Source organism: Mugil cephalus, chromosome 18 (assembly GCF_022458985.1).
Source record: "Mugil cephalus isolate CIBA_MC_2020 chromosome 18, CIBA_Mcephalus_1.1, whole genome shotgun sequence".
NCBI lineage: Eukaryota > Metazoa > Chordata > Actinopteri > Mugiliformes > Mugilidae > Mugil > Mugil cephalus.
In genome coordinates, this window is record NC_061787.1 from 17,530,181 (window position 1) to 17,545,725 (window position 15,545).

The 15,545-nt window shown below is 42.6% G+C and overlaps 2 protein-coding genes across 4 annotated transcripts in view; one reads left to right on the top strand and one right to left on the bottom strand.

Moving 5' to 3' along the window:
* Nucleotides 1-562: 562 nt before the first annotated feature.
* Nucleotides 563-7,412, bottom strand: LOC124995586 (crystallin J1C-like). Of its 2 annotated transcripts, none has more exons than XM_047568077.1 (10): nt 7,321-7,412; nt 6,657-6,723; nt 5,964-6,143; nt 4,467-4,565; nt 3,846-3,938; nt 3,600-3,756; nt 3,395-3,510; nt 2,088-2,165; nt 1,616-1,755; nt 563-913 (listed from the first exon to the last, which is right to left on the bottom strand). In XM_047568077.1, exons 2-10 carry the CDS (start codon nt 6,721-6,723, stop codon nt 809-811), a joined length of 1,035 nt encoding a protein of 344 aa, XP_047424033.1. In that variant the 5' UTR covers nt 7,321-7,412; the 3' UTR covers nt 563-808. The 2 variants fall into 2 exon arrangements, with proteins under 2 accessions (XP_047424033.1, XP_047424034.1); XM_047568078.1 differs by having other exon boundaries at nt 6,657-6,726; nt 7,321-7,364.
* A 6,156-nt stretch (nt 7,413-13,568) lies between these two features.
* Nucleotides 13,569-15,545, top strand: part of LOC124995643 (guanine nucleotide exchange factor VAV3) — an 84,496-nt gene continuing 82,519 nt past the window's right edge. The window contains exon 1 of one of the 2 annotated variants that reach the window (XM_047568158.1): nt 13,569-13,977. In XM_047568158.1, coding sequence (XP_047424114.1) covers nt 13,771-13,977 — 207 coding nt within the window. In that variant the 5' untranslated portion in view covers nt 13,569-13,770. The remainder of the gene's footprint in view (nt 13,978-15,545) is intronic. The other variant, XM_047568159.1, reaches the window with a different exon arrangement.

The following is a 15,545-nucleotide window of genomic DNA, read 5'->3' on the forward strand; positions in this document are numbered from 1 at the left end:
GATTTATCCATCCAAACATTTGTTCCTGTGTTGCATTCAGGCTGCGCAACTGGATGTTTTCCCTATCACACAAAGTTCTTATTAGACTGCCAGCAAACAAGTAATATAAACAGATATTGATTTACAGTGACGTGTTTCAGTGTCTGAATATTGAACTGTTGCACTATATATCATGCGAAGGCAGCTAAGGGGCTCCAACAGTAGCCTACACACTGCTTTTTTTTATATAACCGCATACTTTTTCTAAGATATTAGGACCTTGGCGATGCTTCGTGCTTGGCTAGGTTTCAGAAGTGTTGGGGCGGGTGCTTTAAACACGCGAATATGGAAGTCAGCACTTTTAGGAAGGCAGAACAGCTCCTCTGAGGGATGAATGGGTTGCAGTCTCTGGTTGTTCCAGTAGTAAATCTGCATGTATCTGCTCTTTCGATAACAGAAGGAACTCGCAGGAGTAGGAAGACAGGAGCATGCCGAAACCTGACATTAGGCAAATTGCTTTCTCATCAGCCGGGTTTCCTGAGATTAGGAAATCCCGGTAAAGAAGATAACAGAACAATGCAGGGACATTGTTAACATCACGGCTTTTATTTGAGAATTCGTTCCACAAGTGTTTCTTACACGATGCAGCTTTGACAGAGCAAATGGATTCAAGTTTCATTCCTGACAAGACTTTAGAAAGAAACCGTCATATATAGCTGCGTCAAAGTACACCTGTAGCTCTTTTAGAATATCTCTGAAATGCAATCCAACTCAGTAAATGCTAAATTAGCAACAAAACTGATGGATTTTAGGACGAATTAAAGCTGAACTATGACTGCTGGCTTTTTTTGACCACTTTTTCAGCGAGTTCCAGCAGCACCGGGTATCTGAGTGTCCTCTTCCTCCAAGACTCTGGGATCCCCTGGAGGCCGGTCTGAAAACACATCAAGATGTCAGCTGAAAGCATAAAGGAAGTGCAAAGCCCTCTGCTGTCGAACACATTAAAGACGGTCTACAGATAATATGAAAAATTATGTTTTTGCTTGTTGTTCTTAGGCTGATAGAGACAGTTTTTAGGTCAGTGAGTTTTGCTTCAGATTTTACAGTTAACAGTTTGATACCAGTTAACAAATAGATAAATTCAGGGGCAGTAAATTAATAAATAAATAGAAAAGAGCAAACCCCTGAATGAGAAACGTGTAAAAATAGTTGGACTGTTCAGACTCTGCATTAAGATCCAATCTGGATCTCCCACCACACATGTGACGGGTGTGAACGCCCCCAGGGTGCATTGCATTGTGTCCTGACTCACATTAAAAATCGCCTACACTCAACAGGGGCTGCCTCATTCATTCAGAAAAAAAACAAAAAAAACAAACAGACCGTTTATATATTTATGATATCCCATTTAAAACCGTGCATGTGGCAAAAAAACAAAAAAAACAAAAACCAGCAGTGGAGCATCTTCTCACTCAAGTGGTGTCACAGATGTGTGAGTTCCTGAGATTTTCTAAGAGCTATCCATAAAAACATTCCAGCAATCAATCCGGAGCGTAAAGCTTTCTCGTGCTCTGATTGATTTTCATCAGTGACTAATGGATGTTTAATGCGCCTGACAGCCGCATTCCTACAGTACCTGCGCCCCAAAACAGGCTCCTATAAAGGAGGATCGGCTGGCGGTGCATCCCCCGCGGCGCATGGTGTCCCTGACCGCCTCATCCATCTGGTTCAGCGTCAGGACTCCATGGAGCGCTCCCTGGAACGCACCGGGCAAAGCTGGACACGAAGCCAGATTCAGCATGACAGCAGCAGATATGTTATTATGTTATTATCACCATATAAAAACGCCATAATTTGTCTTTCTTGTAAAATAGCAGGACCTGGAAGCAGAGCCCTTCACATGTACATTAAGTATCTTAACCTCAGAGCCTTGTAAAAGTGGAGACAGTCAACTCAGCGGGAAGGGGAAAATGAAAAGGAAGGAGGAGGGAGACCATTAGTGAGGACATCAAAGGCTGGAGGACCTCCTAACGGATATACTGACAGGAAGGGTATACGGCCAATGCCAAGTCAACAGAGCCGAAGCATGCTGCTTCCCACTGGCTTACCTCATGTGTTTGTGAACATGTCAGGTATGAGCTGTTGGGACGGTCTGGCTAGGTTGTCCTTCACCTGGTGGATTTGCGCTTCAGCAGAGAGATAAAAGAAATGTTTATTGTTCAAAGACTGCTCTGACTTCATAGCACACGTTACGCATTTCATTTCAATTTTTCATTTCTTACATATCCAAAAAAAATAAAAAAACACAAGAAAGAAGGGGAACTAGACTGGACCCCCACACCCACAGATGTTCCTATTCAAACCGCAACACCCCACCAGTCTTTTAGAACTGATGAATCTTGGATGAGTGGAAAACATCTTCAAGAAACTTGAAGATCCAGGTGCCCTGGCTTTTTTTTTTTTTTTTTTTTGTTTTAGATATACCATGACTTGGATGGTTGAGAACCCTCCTAAGACCTGCCTAAAGGCTAAGACCAATTTCCAAGGTTTGATTTCATGAATGACCTTTCCTGTTATTCACTTCATCCTCCCTCGTTTCTTATCTTCTACGGCGTTCGACCAAATTATTATCCAGACGCCTTAAAAAGAAGTTTAATTTAGTTTGCACGAAACCTGTGTTAGTCGAAACAAAGCTACGTTTGTGAGAGTAACTTCTTTGTTCATCTTTTGCCCTATAGGCTATTTTAACATTTTAAGAAACAGAGTTTCATTTCCATTGTGCTGCCAGGAGTTACATGATTCCAAATGTGTTTCTAAAGAAGTTAATACTGAAGAAGAGGAACATTGTTTAGCTTAGCACAAGGGTTTGAAGCACGAGGAAACAGCTAGCTTGGCTCTCTGTAAGTGTAAAACAGCTGTTTGTCAGCCACTCCAAAGCTCACTAATTAAAATGTTCCATCTTGTTTGGGTGGTCCCCAGCTGCCTGGCTGTAGATCCCCACTCGCCTATCAAGGACGTTTGCCGAGAACCATTTGGAGAAGCTGCAGCTAACAAGGTGGCACCAGTTCCTCCTTCAGCTGTGACAGTTTCAAGGGGAACCGATGAAGCAGCGGAGGACATCAAAGCGCAGTTGTTGGAGGGACTTAATGAATCACTGTGGTATACTGTCCAGGTCGATGAGTCTCCTGATGGGCTATGCTGCTGGTTTATGTCAGACATATATGGGAAATGGTGAGGATGTGCATGTGGGATACTCTGCGTTCGCTCTCACTGCCGGCGCCACAACTGGTGCAGAATTATTCCAGTCTTTGTGTCACTACGTTTCTGGTGCTGTGTCCATGTTGTCCCACGGGTTCAACAATGTTTTTACACGAGAATAAATCTGGGAACCTTGAATGAAGCTTTAAAACCTTACCAATGACTGCCCTGTCCAGCTCCTGAGGGTTCTGTCTCTTGGGGTCATTCAGCTGAGCCAGAACTGCATCCAGGGCGTTCGGATCTGGACCGTTCAGGATGAAATGCTCCAAAAATCTGATGGATGGCAAACATGCATACAAAGTCAGACAGAGCTTCAGGATGTCCTTCCTTTTTTTCTAGACACGCGCACAAATGCATCTTACCTCGCTGCAGCCAGCGTCACAGCCACGCACATGTCGTCATTCTGGGTGACCCGCATGGCTTTCTCCACTTTCTCCAGCATCTCAGGTTGCCCAGCGAACATGGCCACCACCGGGGCTAGCTTAGTGACGCCATCCATTTGACAGTCCACGTCACTGCCTCAAAAACACACACACATGCACGACGTTCACAGCCTGTAAAAATAGACCTGGGGATGTATTTATTCAGTTGTAACCAGAGACCCTTACCTGTTTCTTCTTTGCCAGCGTCGACATTTCTCATGAAAGCCTTCAGGCTCCCGTTCCTCCAAGGACCATCGATGGGGAGAACAGCTTTGGGACCTAGCAAATTCAACAAACAGCTGTTTTTTTTTGTTTTTTTTTTTTAGGGGAATGTGAACATTGCGGAGCTAAAGTAAGAAGAGAAAAAGATATTTCCATGGGCTCTTTCTTGTAACAGCTCTTTTCTTGGTCGTGTCGGCTATCACTGCCCCTGATGACACGGCTCTGATCCAAGACATTAAGCCATCTGCACTTTACTGTACCCAAAGGTGACCTGGGGTGTTGCAGGGATTTACTGTAACACTGTATTTATTTGACATCCTGACAGTAAAAAGAGCAGAACCTATTCAAAGTGCTTGATACGAGCCAAGAAGAGGGAAGTCTGTACGTATGGAACGTTTTTATGGAGAGGGAAACCCCGCAAAACAGCAGGTAGAAAAAAAACAACTCCATATCCAGCGTTATCAGGAGGCAACAGAGGCTCTCGTATCATATCAGGGGTTGTTAAGCTGGTGATCAACAAATATGGAAACCACAATAATGACATGCTCTGCCACACAGTCAGCCATGTAACAGCTGACACAGTACCTCCTTTCTTCCTGTAAGGATCGTTGAGAGGCAGATCGTAGACTGTTCCTGGTCCGAAGAACTCGTAGATGCGCTTGGTCAAATCTTTCACATCGACATCTGCCAAAACATGACACACTGTCGTCGTTAGATAACAGTCAAGCCAAGGCGGGACTTCTGCTTTAATGACTGCACACAGACTGATTGGGCTTCCTTTGGACCTTATCTATTCATTTGAATAATAAAGGCTTAGCCATTTTCATGCTGAGATTCAAGCTAGGTTTATGCTTTGGTGTCCGATCTACACCAGAGACCAGGCTCTAGAAATGCAACTACGTGGTGTGGCAGCAATCAGAAGCGATTTAGAGTTTTGGGGCTTTAAGCAAACAATAGAGCTGGACACACTAACTAATATTATTCATCAAAAAATGAACTAACCCAATAATGTGATGCTAGTGGAAGTTATTTTATTCAAATGTCTCTTCCCCATTAGCATTAAGGCTAGACAGCATTCGTTTGGCTACTATATATTCAGTGTCATTATTAGTCATCTTTATCTGATTCATTCACCACCACCATCTTGCTTTCTTTTCTCCTCTTTCTCTTTCATTACCAGAGAGACAACTTATTTTCTTCTTTACATATTGAACTGCGTGCCACTGTCACACTTAACTATTTAAAGAGTCAAGCACGCGGCATGTGCAGGATTGAGTGTGCAGAGTTGGTCTCCTTCTGTTAATTGAAAATTTAACACATTGCCACTTCTGTGGTTTTGACCTCCTACTGGCCCGGGGCTCCACACAGTTGCCTGTTAATAAGCTGCGATCAAATTTTGATTGGCTTCAAAATGCATTCCCTCGTGTTTGCCTTTGACTTAATTTCCCTTTTCTCTGGTGCTGTGTAACTTCAGTCACGATTTAACCTTTATTAGCTGCAACTCCAACAGAAGTTCTCAGTTCCAGGGAAACAGACATTTCGTTATAGACCAGGATTTTACAGCAGCTCGTTCACGAATAAATTGTTATAACGGCAGCGGCCACAGTATATAGTATGAGGAAATGTGCTGCAGAACTATTAACTTGAGATGAGTTAGATTTGCATGAGGAAAGGAAAAAGACGGCTTGGACAGATGCAAATAAACCTGAACTAAGCCCCAGGTAAATACCACTATTAAATGTAACATGTAGTGAATATTAATTTGCACATTACAAATGTTACACAGTTTCTTGTTGGCTTCATGCTAAGCTAACCACTCCCTTGCTGTTACTTCCTGTTTAACAGAAACGTTACCGTCCTCTCCATTAGTTTACTTGAGTCAGACAAAGAGCACATCTTGAATTGTTGACTTGCTGGAGGAGACATTGAAACAAGGCGGAATTTCTGGGGAAATATATTTGGAAAGATGGCTACCAATAATAGCGTACTGAGAATTATGCTTTGCTACTGGGACATGTACTCTGAAAATACAGAGCCTGCGCATGACACATAGTTGCTGCCTGTCTGGGTGAATTTCAGTACCTCCGCACTGACTCAGTGACTCCAGCAGGACGTACGCCTGGTCTCCATAGCAGGTCTGCTCGCCAGTTGTCCTGCGGTAGAAAGGATTCGCTGACTGAGGCCGAAACTCTGGACAGGGCTCCAGATCAGAGAGAACTTCTTTCAGTCTGTCTTGGTTGTAGATCCAGTGCATAGGCTGAGCTGTATAGGTGGCGCACACATACATGTTTCGTTTGTTTTTCCAGTGCGTTTTATCTGCTGTGTATGCAGTCTGTTCATGACAAATAAATAATCCAGACCTATTATGCATCACTACCTATTATTATTATTATTATTATCAGTGCAGCTGCTGCAGAAACACAACTGTCATAACACTATATGACGTATAGAAATGAAGGCAGTGCTCCTGCGCCTTATCAGCATGTACATGGAGAATTGCACTGATAACACCCCTGTGCAACAGAAAAGGATGACACATGGTTTGAAGTGTCATCCTGAGTAACACAATGCTTTTGAATAAACTGAATCACAAATAGCATAAAAAAAACTACATAAAAGGCCTCTGAAAGTGTTGAATTGTGCAAAAGGCCTGTGAATTATTAATATATTAGGGGATATGGGAAGTAAAAGGAAGAGGATTCAGTTAACAACACGCAAAACCCTGTTATAAATTAACTCAGTTCCTTTATCTGTGTCACATTCAGTTTATCTTACCTGCTGCATCTGCCACTGCCGCCCCAATAATGGCCCCAACGGCTCTGTCCGCCACACTCAGAGCCATCTGCTTTCATTACGGGCAAATGAGAGACATTGCGAGGGTTTCATATTATATTGGGACATAATCATTAAGGTTGTTTCTGGAAAACAACAGGCTGGAACAGGCTGTAATTTTCATTAAAGGATATGGAAACCTTGCTAAGTGTTGTCGTTGGACGTGTTCTAATGTATCCGGTGGCTAAAATACATTTTCATGCTGAGTATTAATTCAGTGTTTTTTTTTCTGTGATGAATGGATCATGTACATAATCCAAATACAGCCATATCTGTATCATTGTGGGACCAAACTTGTCTTCGTGCACTTTCCTACCATTTATTTTGATAGGAAAAGGAAGTTAGCATGTTAACTTATACAACACAGCGTACTTGATGCATAACATGTGCTACATAGATCAGACAGTTGTTCCTCCTGTATGTATTTAAGACTTTCAACCCATAGACAGAAGGTTTTGTTGTATTTCTTTTGAAATATGATCAGAATATTAATGTGCGTGTCAGCCCGTCATTTAAAAACTCAGAAGCTTTTAGAACAATCCGATACTTTGCAGAAAAACAAATTAGATTTCATGTTAATGACAAATACAGACGTGTTCATCCTTACCTTAATCTTCCCCTACTGCATTACCACTTGAAGTGCCTAAGTGTTACTTTCCTGACGAGGGGAGGGAACCACGAGCCCAGAGATAAGCACACACTAATCGCAACCCAAGAAACATTACAGTGCAACGAATGGAAGCCAAACCTAGGACTAGATTAGTAACGTAGCCATTTTGGGCTAATTTTACCCACTTTACAATATTTGATGATTAGGACTGCCAAAGATATAAGAGTTTATCCTAAGGGGAGCATGGATGCTTCTATGAATTACAGTCTGTCCAGTATTTGTGAAGATATTACACTCACAATCGAACTTCAAAATTAAGCTAACACAACGGGCTTGGGTCTCCTGTCCCAAATGCCGTTCCTGCATGTAACCCCATGTGTTTAAACTCAAAGCAGCTTCAATGAAACCCCTCCAAAAAGGCCAAAGGGACGGACGCTTCATTTATTGGTTTCATTTGCACTTTTTATGAACTCTGCTTCATCATCACCAGAGGGCAAATTACGATATGATGAAAAAGGCTTTCATAGACTCTCTTTGTCATTTTGATTTGTCATGCTCTGTCTCTGTGTATCTTCCACTCCATTGCCTCCATCCTGACAGTTCCCCAGCTGATCCCCCTCCACTGCTGCAACTGTGACGAAACCCTGCAAGGCCTGGCCGGTCTCCACTTATCCCAGGCCTCTCATGGGTATCCCAGGACATCGATTTCTCTCATGGCCTCCTAAAAAAGCCAAATAGAGTGCTAAGGGTAGGGGTCAGGGAATCAATAGTTGTTAGGAAACAATGAACAAAACTGTAATGGCCACCTTCGGTGTTACCCTCAGATTACATTAAAACTGAGAGGTTAACTGCACTCATTACTGGAATTTCATATACGTAGGTGGAAGTGTTATGAGACGCATTAAAGGACCGAAAATATTAAATTCGCTCTTGCGAAGCCAAGATTTGAATGAGGGTCGTTTAATGAAAAATACATTTAAATTTATGTAAATATATTAATTCACAGGTACACTTGGCGAATAAATCTTAGTGAGGCAATTCTCCAAGATTATGGAGAGCTTCGGATTTCTCCGGCAAGGAGATAACATGCCCTTCAAAGAGGGGATGAAAGAGCTGCACAGATAGATCAGCCGCTGTCACCGGATAAAGTGACACAATGAGGAGGGTGAAGCTCTTGAAATTACTGCCTGGCAGAATTGCAAGATGCAATCGGTGGGGCATGGATGGCGTGGCAATGGGGTGGGGCTGGAGGGGGGCTTGGGGGCATGGATCAGCTGGCAGGACTGTGGGGAGTGCAGGGTCTGCCACTATGTTACTTAATGCCAAAACTTGCAAAGTAGCCACGAAGCGTGATGAACATCTATGGGCAAAGTGCCTGAGCGTGAACACTTTCATGCTTTAGCTGCTTTTTGTCGTTTTATTTATTTATTTATTGTATGGTTTTGCTTTTTGTATGTGAGGCAGATATGAGACAACTGCACACCACAGTAGTGCTATGAACTAAATGCTAGCGCAGAGGCATTACGGTTGTTACGGGGTCCCCTTCCAGTCCCCCTCTGAGAAAGGCTACGCAAACACAACAAAAACATCATTATCAAAAAAGAAAGCCAGCCTGGTAACAATAGGAAAAAAACATGTCATTTCAAGCCATACAGTACGTGTTGGCATTTTGTGGTTTTGATTTGTTATTTCAAGCTGACAAAAATATAATACTGCCACCTGCTGGTATGGAGAGTCATTTCATCAAAATCAGGTGCAGATGCAGTATATCTGTTGTCTTGGCCTTTTGTGCAAGTTGTTGTTTGATGTTCTCTCTCTCTTTTCTCTTTTTTTTATTTTTTGATGTTATCTTTTTTTACTGGGCAAAAGGACGTGCAAAAATCTTAAAATGCATTAAAATGATCTGTGAAACACTGCATTGACACAGTTGGAGAAGTTGACGTTTCTGGAGCAACACCAAGACATCGTAGAGTTAGAACACATGTCAGCATTGGCTTGCATGTGGGAGAATATTGCAGGAGAGGAAGTCACCCTTTAGACCCCAAAACACCTTCACGGCTCAGAGACGTCAGCGGCCAAGACTAGTAATCAGGATAAATGAAGCCCCTGCCATTGATGTACACTCTCTCAATACATTCCATTGTTTTACAGTGCTGTTGATTTGCACCATTATGTTGAAAATGAAAGGTTGATCAGTGAGTTATTCCTTTAGTATTTAATTTTCAGTTCATGTTATTTCCTTCTATGTATGTGTGTTATTATTATTCCATGGCTCACATCACAGTCAATTAATAACTCCATTCAAAATTTCAAAATGTTTGTTAAACCTTAACTATGAAGTCAGGAAAGTTTGACCTGGTGTTTGTTGTAACTTTCAAATAGCCCTGGTTTCACTGTGAGATAAAAGCAGAACACGTCCATATTTGAAGCTAATAAAGCCCTTTGATCACACATACATACAAGTAGGACCAAAACATACACAGATCTTTTGCTCAAAGGCGCTGATAAGCTTTGTATAAAATGTAAGGGCTTCATGTGATGTGTACTTCTTTTATTTTTGCTTATCTCCAAAGACTCAGCGAACATTTCAGTTTGTATTCGATTGTTGATTTTAATTATGTGCTGTGACAGTGAAAAAAAGAAAGAAAGAAAGAAAAAAACTGGCAGTCATATCCCGTCTGCCATATGTGTCCAGACATCATCATGCTGTTACTTGGACGCTCACGTGGTTAATCATTACCATTCAAGTCCAGGTGCAATAACCAACCAAAGAGTCAAATGTGTGCAGTGAGAGTAACATCATGCTATGACGCAATGGTGCTGGAAAAACATCACAGACTGTTTGGATCTCTGGGTATTACGCAACAGTTTCTAAAATTTTAGTTGTTTCCATTTTCACAGTCAATCAGCCATAGCATTAAAACCGCTGTCTCCACCCAGCTGGCCTCAGGCAGGTGGGTCTCTCCATATGAGCTCAGTTCTGCTAAAGGTTTGTTCCTGTGAAAAGGAAATGGGAGGGTAATAAAGAATGAATATCCACTGCGCAGCATCTGCTATGACTCAGGACTATTCCAGGGATATCTGATAATTGTCAGGCTGCGCTGCTGTCCTGTTTGGGAGAGAAAGTTGAAACAGGAGAAGAGTGCAGAGAGATACGCCAGCGTTGGGTCACCTCGCCATGGCTAGAAATAAAAATAAATACAAACACCGGATGCTCAAAACCGAACCACACAGTCTGCCGTGCCTCAAATTTTCACCAGTCTCCATCCGAATACAATGTGGGTCAGCAGAAGAGTAGGCATCGCCATTCTGACACGCATCCAAATCATCTGCACAAATATGAAGGGAAGAAATGAAGATTTGAGATGCAGAAGGAGAGAGAGCGAGGAATTCGGGCTCACAGAAGCGTTTAGAACTGCAAAATGCTGGAGACTAATCCTGGCAGTGTTGATTGCACAGGCCTGTGTCTTCAGTCTTTTTATGTAAATGCATTGAGCAGTATTCATCAGCACACACTCTTTACAGAGAGGCTTTTTTTCCATCAAGGCTGGTGCCGGAGTATCTTATGGAAATTAAATCCATCTGGAAGGTGTTGGTTCATCTCTCTATCTCCCGTCATTTCCCCACATACTGGAATAGCACCCTTCATATATCACAGTTAATGTGATTACCAGCACTTTCCTCTTAGAGGCCGTATTAGTTTTCACATACTGGATTTCTTGTGCATTCCTGCTTTTGTCACGTAGTGCGGACAGTACGTGGAATGTTTTTATCATGTGTGTCTGCGGCAATTTATTCTTCTTACTATTAACTTTTACTTTCAGAACTCTGTCTTCCTATGCAGTCTTTATGCAGCTTATTATTAGTCGTCCGTTCGTCTCATTTGTGTTGCAGGCGCTCTCAGCTGCTTCACATCCACACCTGGAGTTGCTCACTGCTCTGAGTCTTCTGCTTTAACTTTGGAGCTCCAGTTTATGAGCTGCAGATTAACTGCAACTTGACAGTGACAAATGAAAGATTTCTATATCACTCATTCATGGACAGATTGTCTCAGTCAGTCTTTTTGTCCCTATAGGTACAAACCACAGCGTAAGACGACCACATAATCATCCAGCATGTGGCACAGATGAAAAGGCAGCTTGCACTTTCTCTAATACCCCACATCCTTTCCCTTTCCATTACTGAGCCATTTAAATCATTTAATTTGATACCTTTAAGTCTAACCAGAGCAGTCAGCATTCAGCCTCCTCATTTTATGCACAGAGAAGCTATAAAAGATAAACCCAGCTACAGTTGGCCCATATATTGGCTCACTCATGCCAATCATGTAATGTTTTGTACTTTTCAGGAATAGTTATATTAGAGTTAAATTACATTTAACAGTCCTGAGGGGCCATACCGCCTCAAACGCTTGAGGTTCAATTTGTGGACTCACAATAGACTGGTTCTAGTCAGCTCTTGCGCCACAAAGTTCTGAATCAAGTACAGTGCTTTGGGTAGAGCATTGTATCAGTCCAGCCAGCTGGATATATAAACATGCATAAGTTTCTTGGTGTGATTAAGAGAGGGAGGGAAATCATTGTACTTCAGGGATGAATTCAGGCTGCTGGCAGGAGACAAATCCCACATGAACCCAAAAAGTTCAGATCTGAGTCACTGACCACACCAACAGTTTTTTTTTCTTGTTTACTTGGGTGTAGTCCAAGGGAGTTCAGTTATGGTATCAGTTTTCTCTCTAAGCATTAGGTCATTGCATAACTAAAGTTTCAGTTTTATCCAGGCTGGGCTGTAAAATGTTTTGTGACATCAGTTGGTCCAGTGTGATCAGGAGACCCTGACAGATAAACCCACGTGATTGCTGTAACTATGGAAAGACATAGTGTGTCCCATGAAAACATTACAGAGGGGTTACATACACAGTGTATACAGCAAAAAAAAAAAAAAAAAAGCCCCTAAAATTGATCCCTGTAGTATCCCCCCACTGGGTAATTTGTAACACAGGCAGAACTCCGAGTAGTACTGATACCAGGGGTTTATTAGTATTCCAGCCATTTAACTCCTAAATATTTTCACTAGGTCTTATGCTAGGATTCGCACCAAAAAACTGTAATTTGAAACGGAAGATTAGATATTCTACTTTCTAGGTAACACATTCTATTACTATATTATTATTATTATATTATAACTATAATATAACTTCTCCAACTAACTTCTTCGTGGTAAACAAAACACCAAATTTCACTTGAAATCGGTTGATGCCAATCCGGCATGGAAGTATAAAAACCAGAAGTAGTTCAACTTCCATAAAAACAGAGGAAGCAATGCAGGTAATATACGAAACTGGAAATGCCTTGATTAGATAAAGAGGGAGATTAAAATAATAAAAAAAAAAATTAAAGAAAAACTGACGACTGACACTGACGTGAAACTGAAGAAGGCTTAGTTGCATCTTTAATCACAACACGTCAGCTGCAGCGCCACAAAATCTTAATATGTTTAAGTTTGGAATACTGGGTTTGTCTTTACAAAAAATACCTGGCAAAGACATCACTTCATGCATCCCTGCTGTATGTTGAGGTCATGCATCAATCAGGCCTAACATTATGACCACCTTCCTTATATTGATCATTGGTGGAAACATCATTGGTGCCCCACTCCCTTCCCTCCCCTGGACACCTGCATCAAGCGCCTCACTCACAAAGCCACCACGATTGCTAACGGTGCCAGCACTCAGTCTGTTCTGCCTCCTGCCCTCTCTGGTAGGAGGGAACAGAGCCTCTGTTCCCGCTCCACCAGCTTCAGGAAGCTGAACTCCCTGTCCCCCCAACACTCTGAACTCTGAGCCCTCAGACTAGGACCGTCCTTTTGCGTGTATATCACATGAAACCCCCTGCTGCTGTTACCGACTGTCTTTTGCGCATTTACAACCTCTACCTCACACGGCCCTGTGATGTGTAAAAGTCAAAGCGTATCTCAAAGAGTCACACTCTGTTTAATTAACCGACCACCGCTGTCACTAAACCCGCTGCGCACGTGGAGATATTTGCATTGGCAACACGATGGTTAAAATAATGCAACTGAAGTCTGTGTTTGTAGGATGCGTTGTAGTTTTATACAGTGAACGCTGCGCGCCTGGGGTGACAAGCGGAAGAGGTAAAGAACTGGGTGAGGGGGAGGGAAGAGAGACGCTGAGAGAGATGAGAGAGAGAGAGAGAGAGAGAGAGAGAGAGGAAGAGTGCAGGGTGCGCTCCATCCACAGCCTCTGTCAGTTCACCGGACTGTCATCCTTGGAGCGGCCGTCTGCATCTCCACCTCGGAGCACTTTCTATTTCCATCGGGTTTCACAGGCATGGATACGATTTAAGGCGAAGGGCACCACCGAACCGACTGCACTTTTCATTTTTTTTTTCAAACATCCCGTTATCTCTCCCCAGCGGCAGAATAATAATGATGGAGTACTGGAGGCAGTGCGCGCTGTGGTTGATAAACTGCAAGGTGCTCCCCGCTAGCCACCGGGTGACATGGGAGTCTGCTCAGGTATTCGACTTGGCTCAAACCCTCCGGGATGGGGTCCTCCTGTGCCATCTGCTCAACAACCTCAGACCCCAGTCCATCAACCTGAAGGAGATCAACCTCCGACCGCAAATGTCACAGGTAAGCGACAGCCCTCTGCGTCTGTTCCTCGCTCCGACGCCGAACTACAACTTAGCCACCGGCGCAGAGAGCGCGACCAGACTTCGGGAGGTTTACGCCGCTTTAAAGATTCGCCGCTTTTCAGCTATAACGACATCGTTTCCGCAACAAAGCCAAACCAGATGTTAATAAACACGACCGAATGTAACATTCGGCACAATGAAATCCATAAATTAACAAAGGCCTTCAAGAATTTTTCAACTTTTTAAAATCTTGTTCACCCCTCTTTACCGATGTCCACTGCGTGGTATAGTGGCAGAAAACAGTTCAAATTAAACGTCATAGAACTGCATTCATTGAAAATTTAGGCATGCTTGGGTGCGGAATGTGTGCAGACGGAAAACGTCCTCTATGTCCACTATAATTAGCCTATAATTGTTGCTTTATCACAGCAGTAGTTGATAGTTAGCGAAGATTCTCTTAAACCGTAGAACAACTGAATGGAGTTTGGTGCCATTCCATTGGGCCAAGTTTGTGGTGTAGCTTTTAAAATGAACGTATACTTTGAGTTAAAATAACAACAACAACAACAAAAGACTACTTTCTCTGAACCATTTACTGCATTCAATAGTTTAAGTGACATATAGCGGCACCTGTCAGCTGTCACTATTACACAATATTGCTTAGCAGTAAATCAGAGCCCCTCAATGTGGCATCTATAGATGAGATTAAAACATGGCAGTTAGAGGATAGAATAGCCACAGTGTTAAACAACAATTAGTTTGATTACAATGTTGTTTTATTGAGAACTCAAGCAGTTTGCATACTTCTTAGTCTTGTCTCTTATAGATAGATAGATAGATAGATAGATAGATAGATAGATAGATAGATAGATAGATAGAAAGCTGTGGCCACATGGCCCTTGTTTGTCAGATACCATCTGCTTCAATAACAGGACAGCCTGAGTCAGGACCAGATTAATATTCGCCTTCATAACAGAGAATCTGGGAGTCTGGCTTGGTGACAGCACACAGCGAGTTAGACGCTCACCTACTGAGTCTGCAGACCTGCAGTAGGAGTATCATATTGTACCTGCAAAACACACACACACAGGCTATAGTGTATTGCTTTCAAATGGGTCATGCAATGCTCTTGTATAATGCAAATTAGGTGATTTAGGTCTGGATGTCACTACTGTGATGTCCTACAAATCTAATGGAGAGGCTTGATTATGCGTGTTTCCTGGAAAAAAGGCACTCCATACTCCAGGAGCCAATTGTCCTTCTGCTGTACGAGTTGCGCATGCAGGTCAAGTGGACAATTTAAAAGAGGACAGAGCATTTTAATGTCATCAGAGGCAGTGGAAGTCCACCTTCTAAGGATCTGTTTACTCGGGGACTTTGGTCCAAACTAGATTGGGACTGAAAGAGGAGCCTGTTAGTGCATTTGCTGCTAGAAGTCATACTAGAACCAGTATCACTGCTAATAGAGACACATCAATAGCTCAGTGTTTTCAATCAGTCATGACATAATGACATACAACAGAGCTGCCATGTGTAGAGGGGTTATGAACCGTACTTACGCTCAGC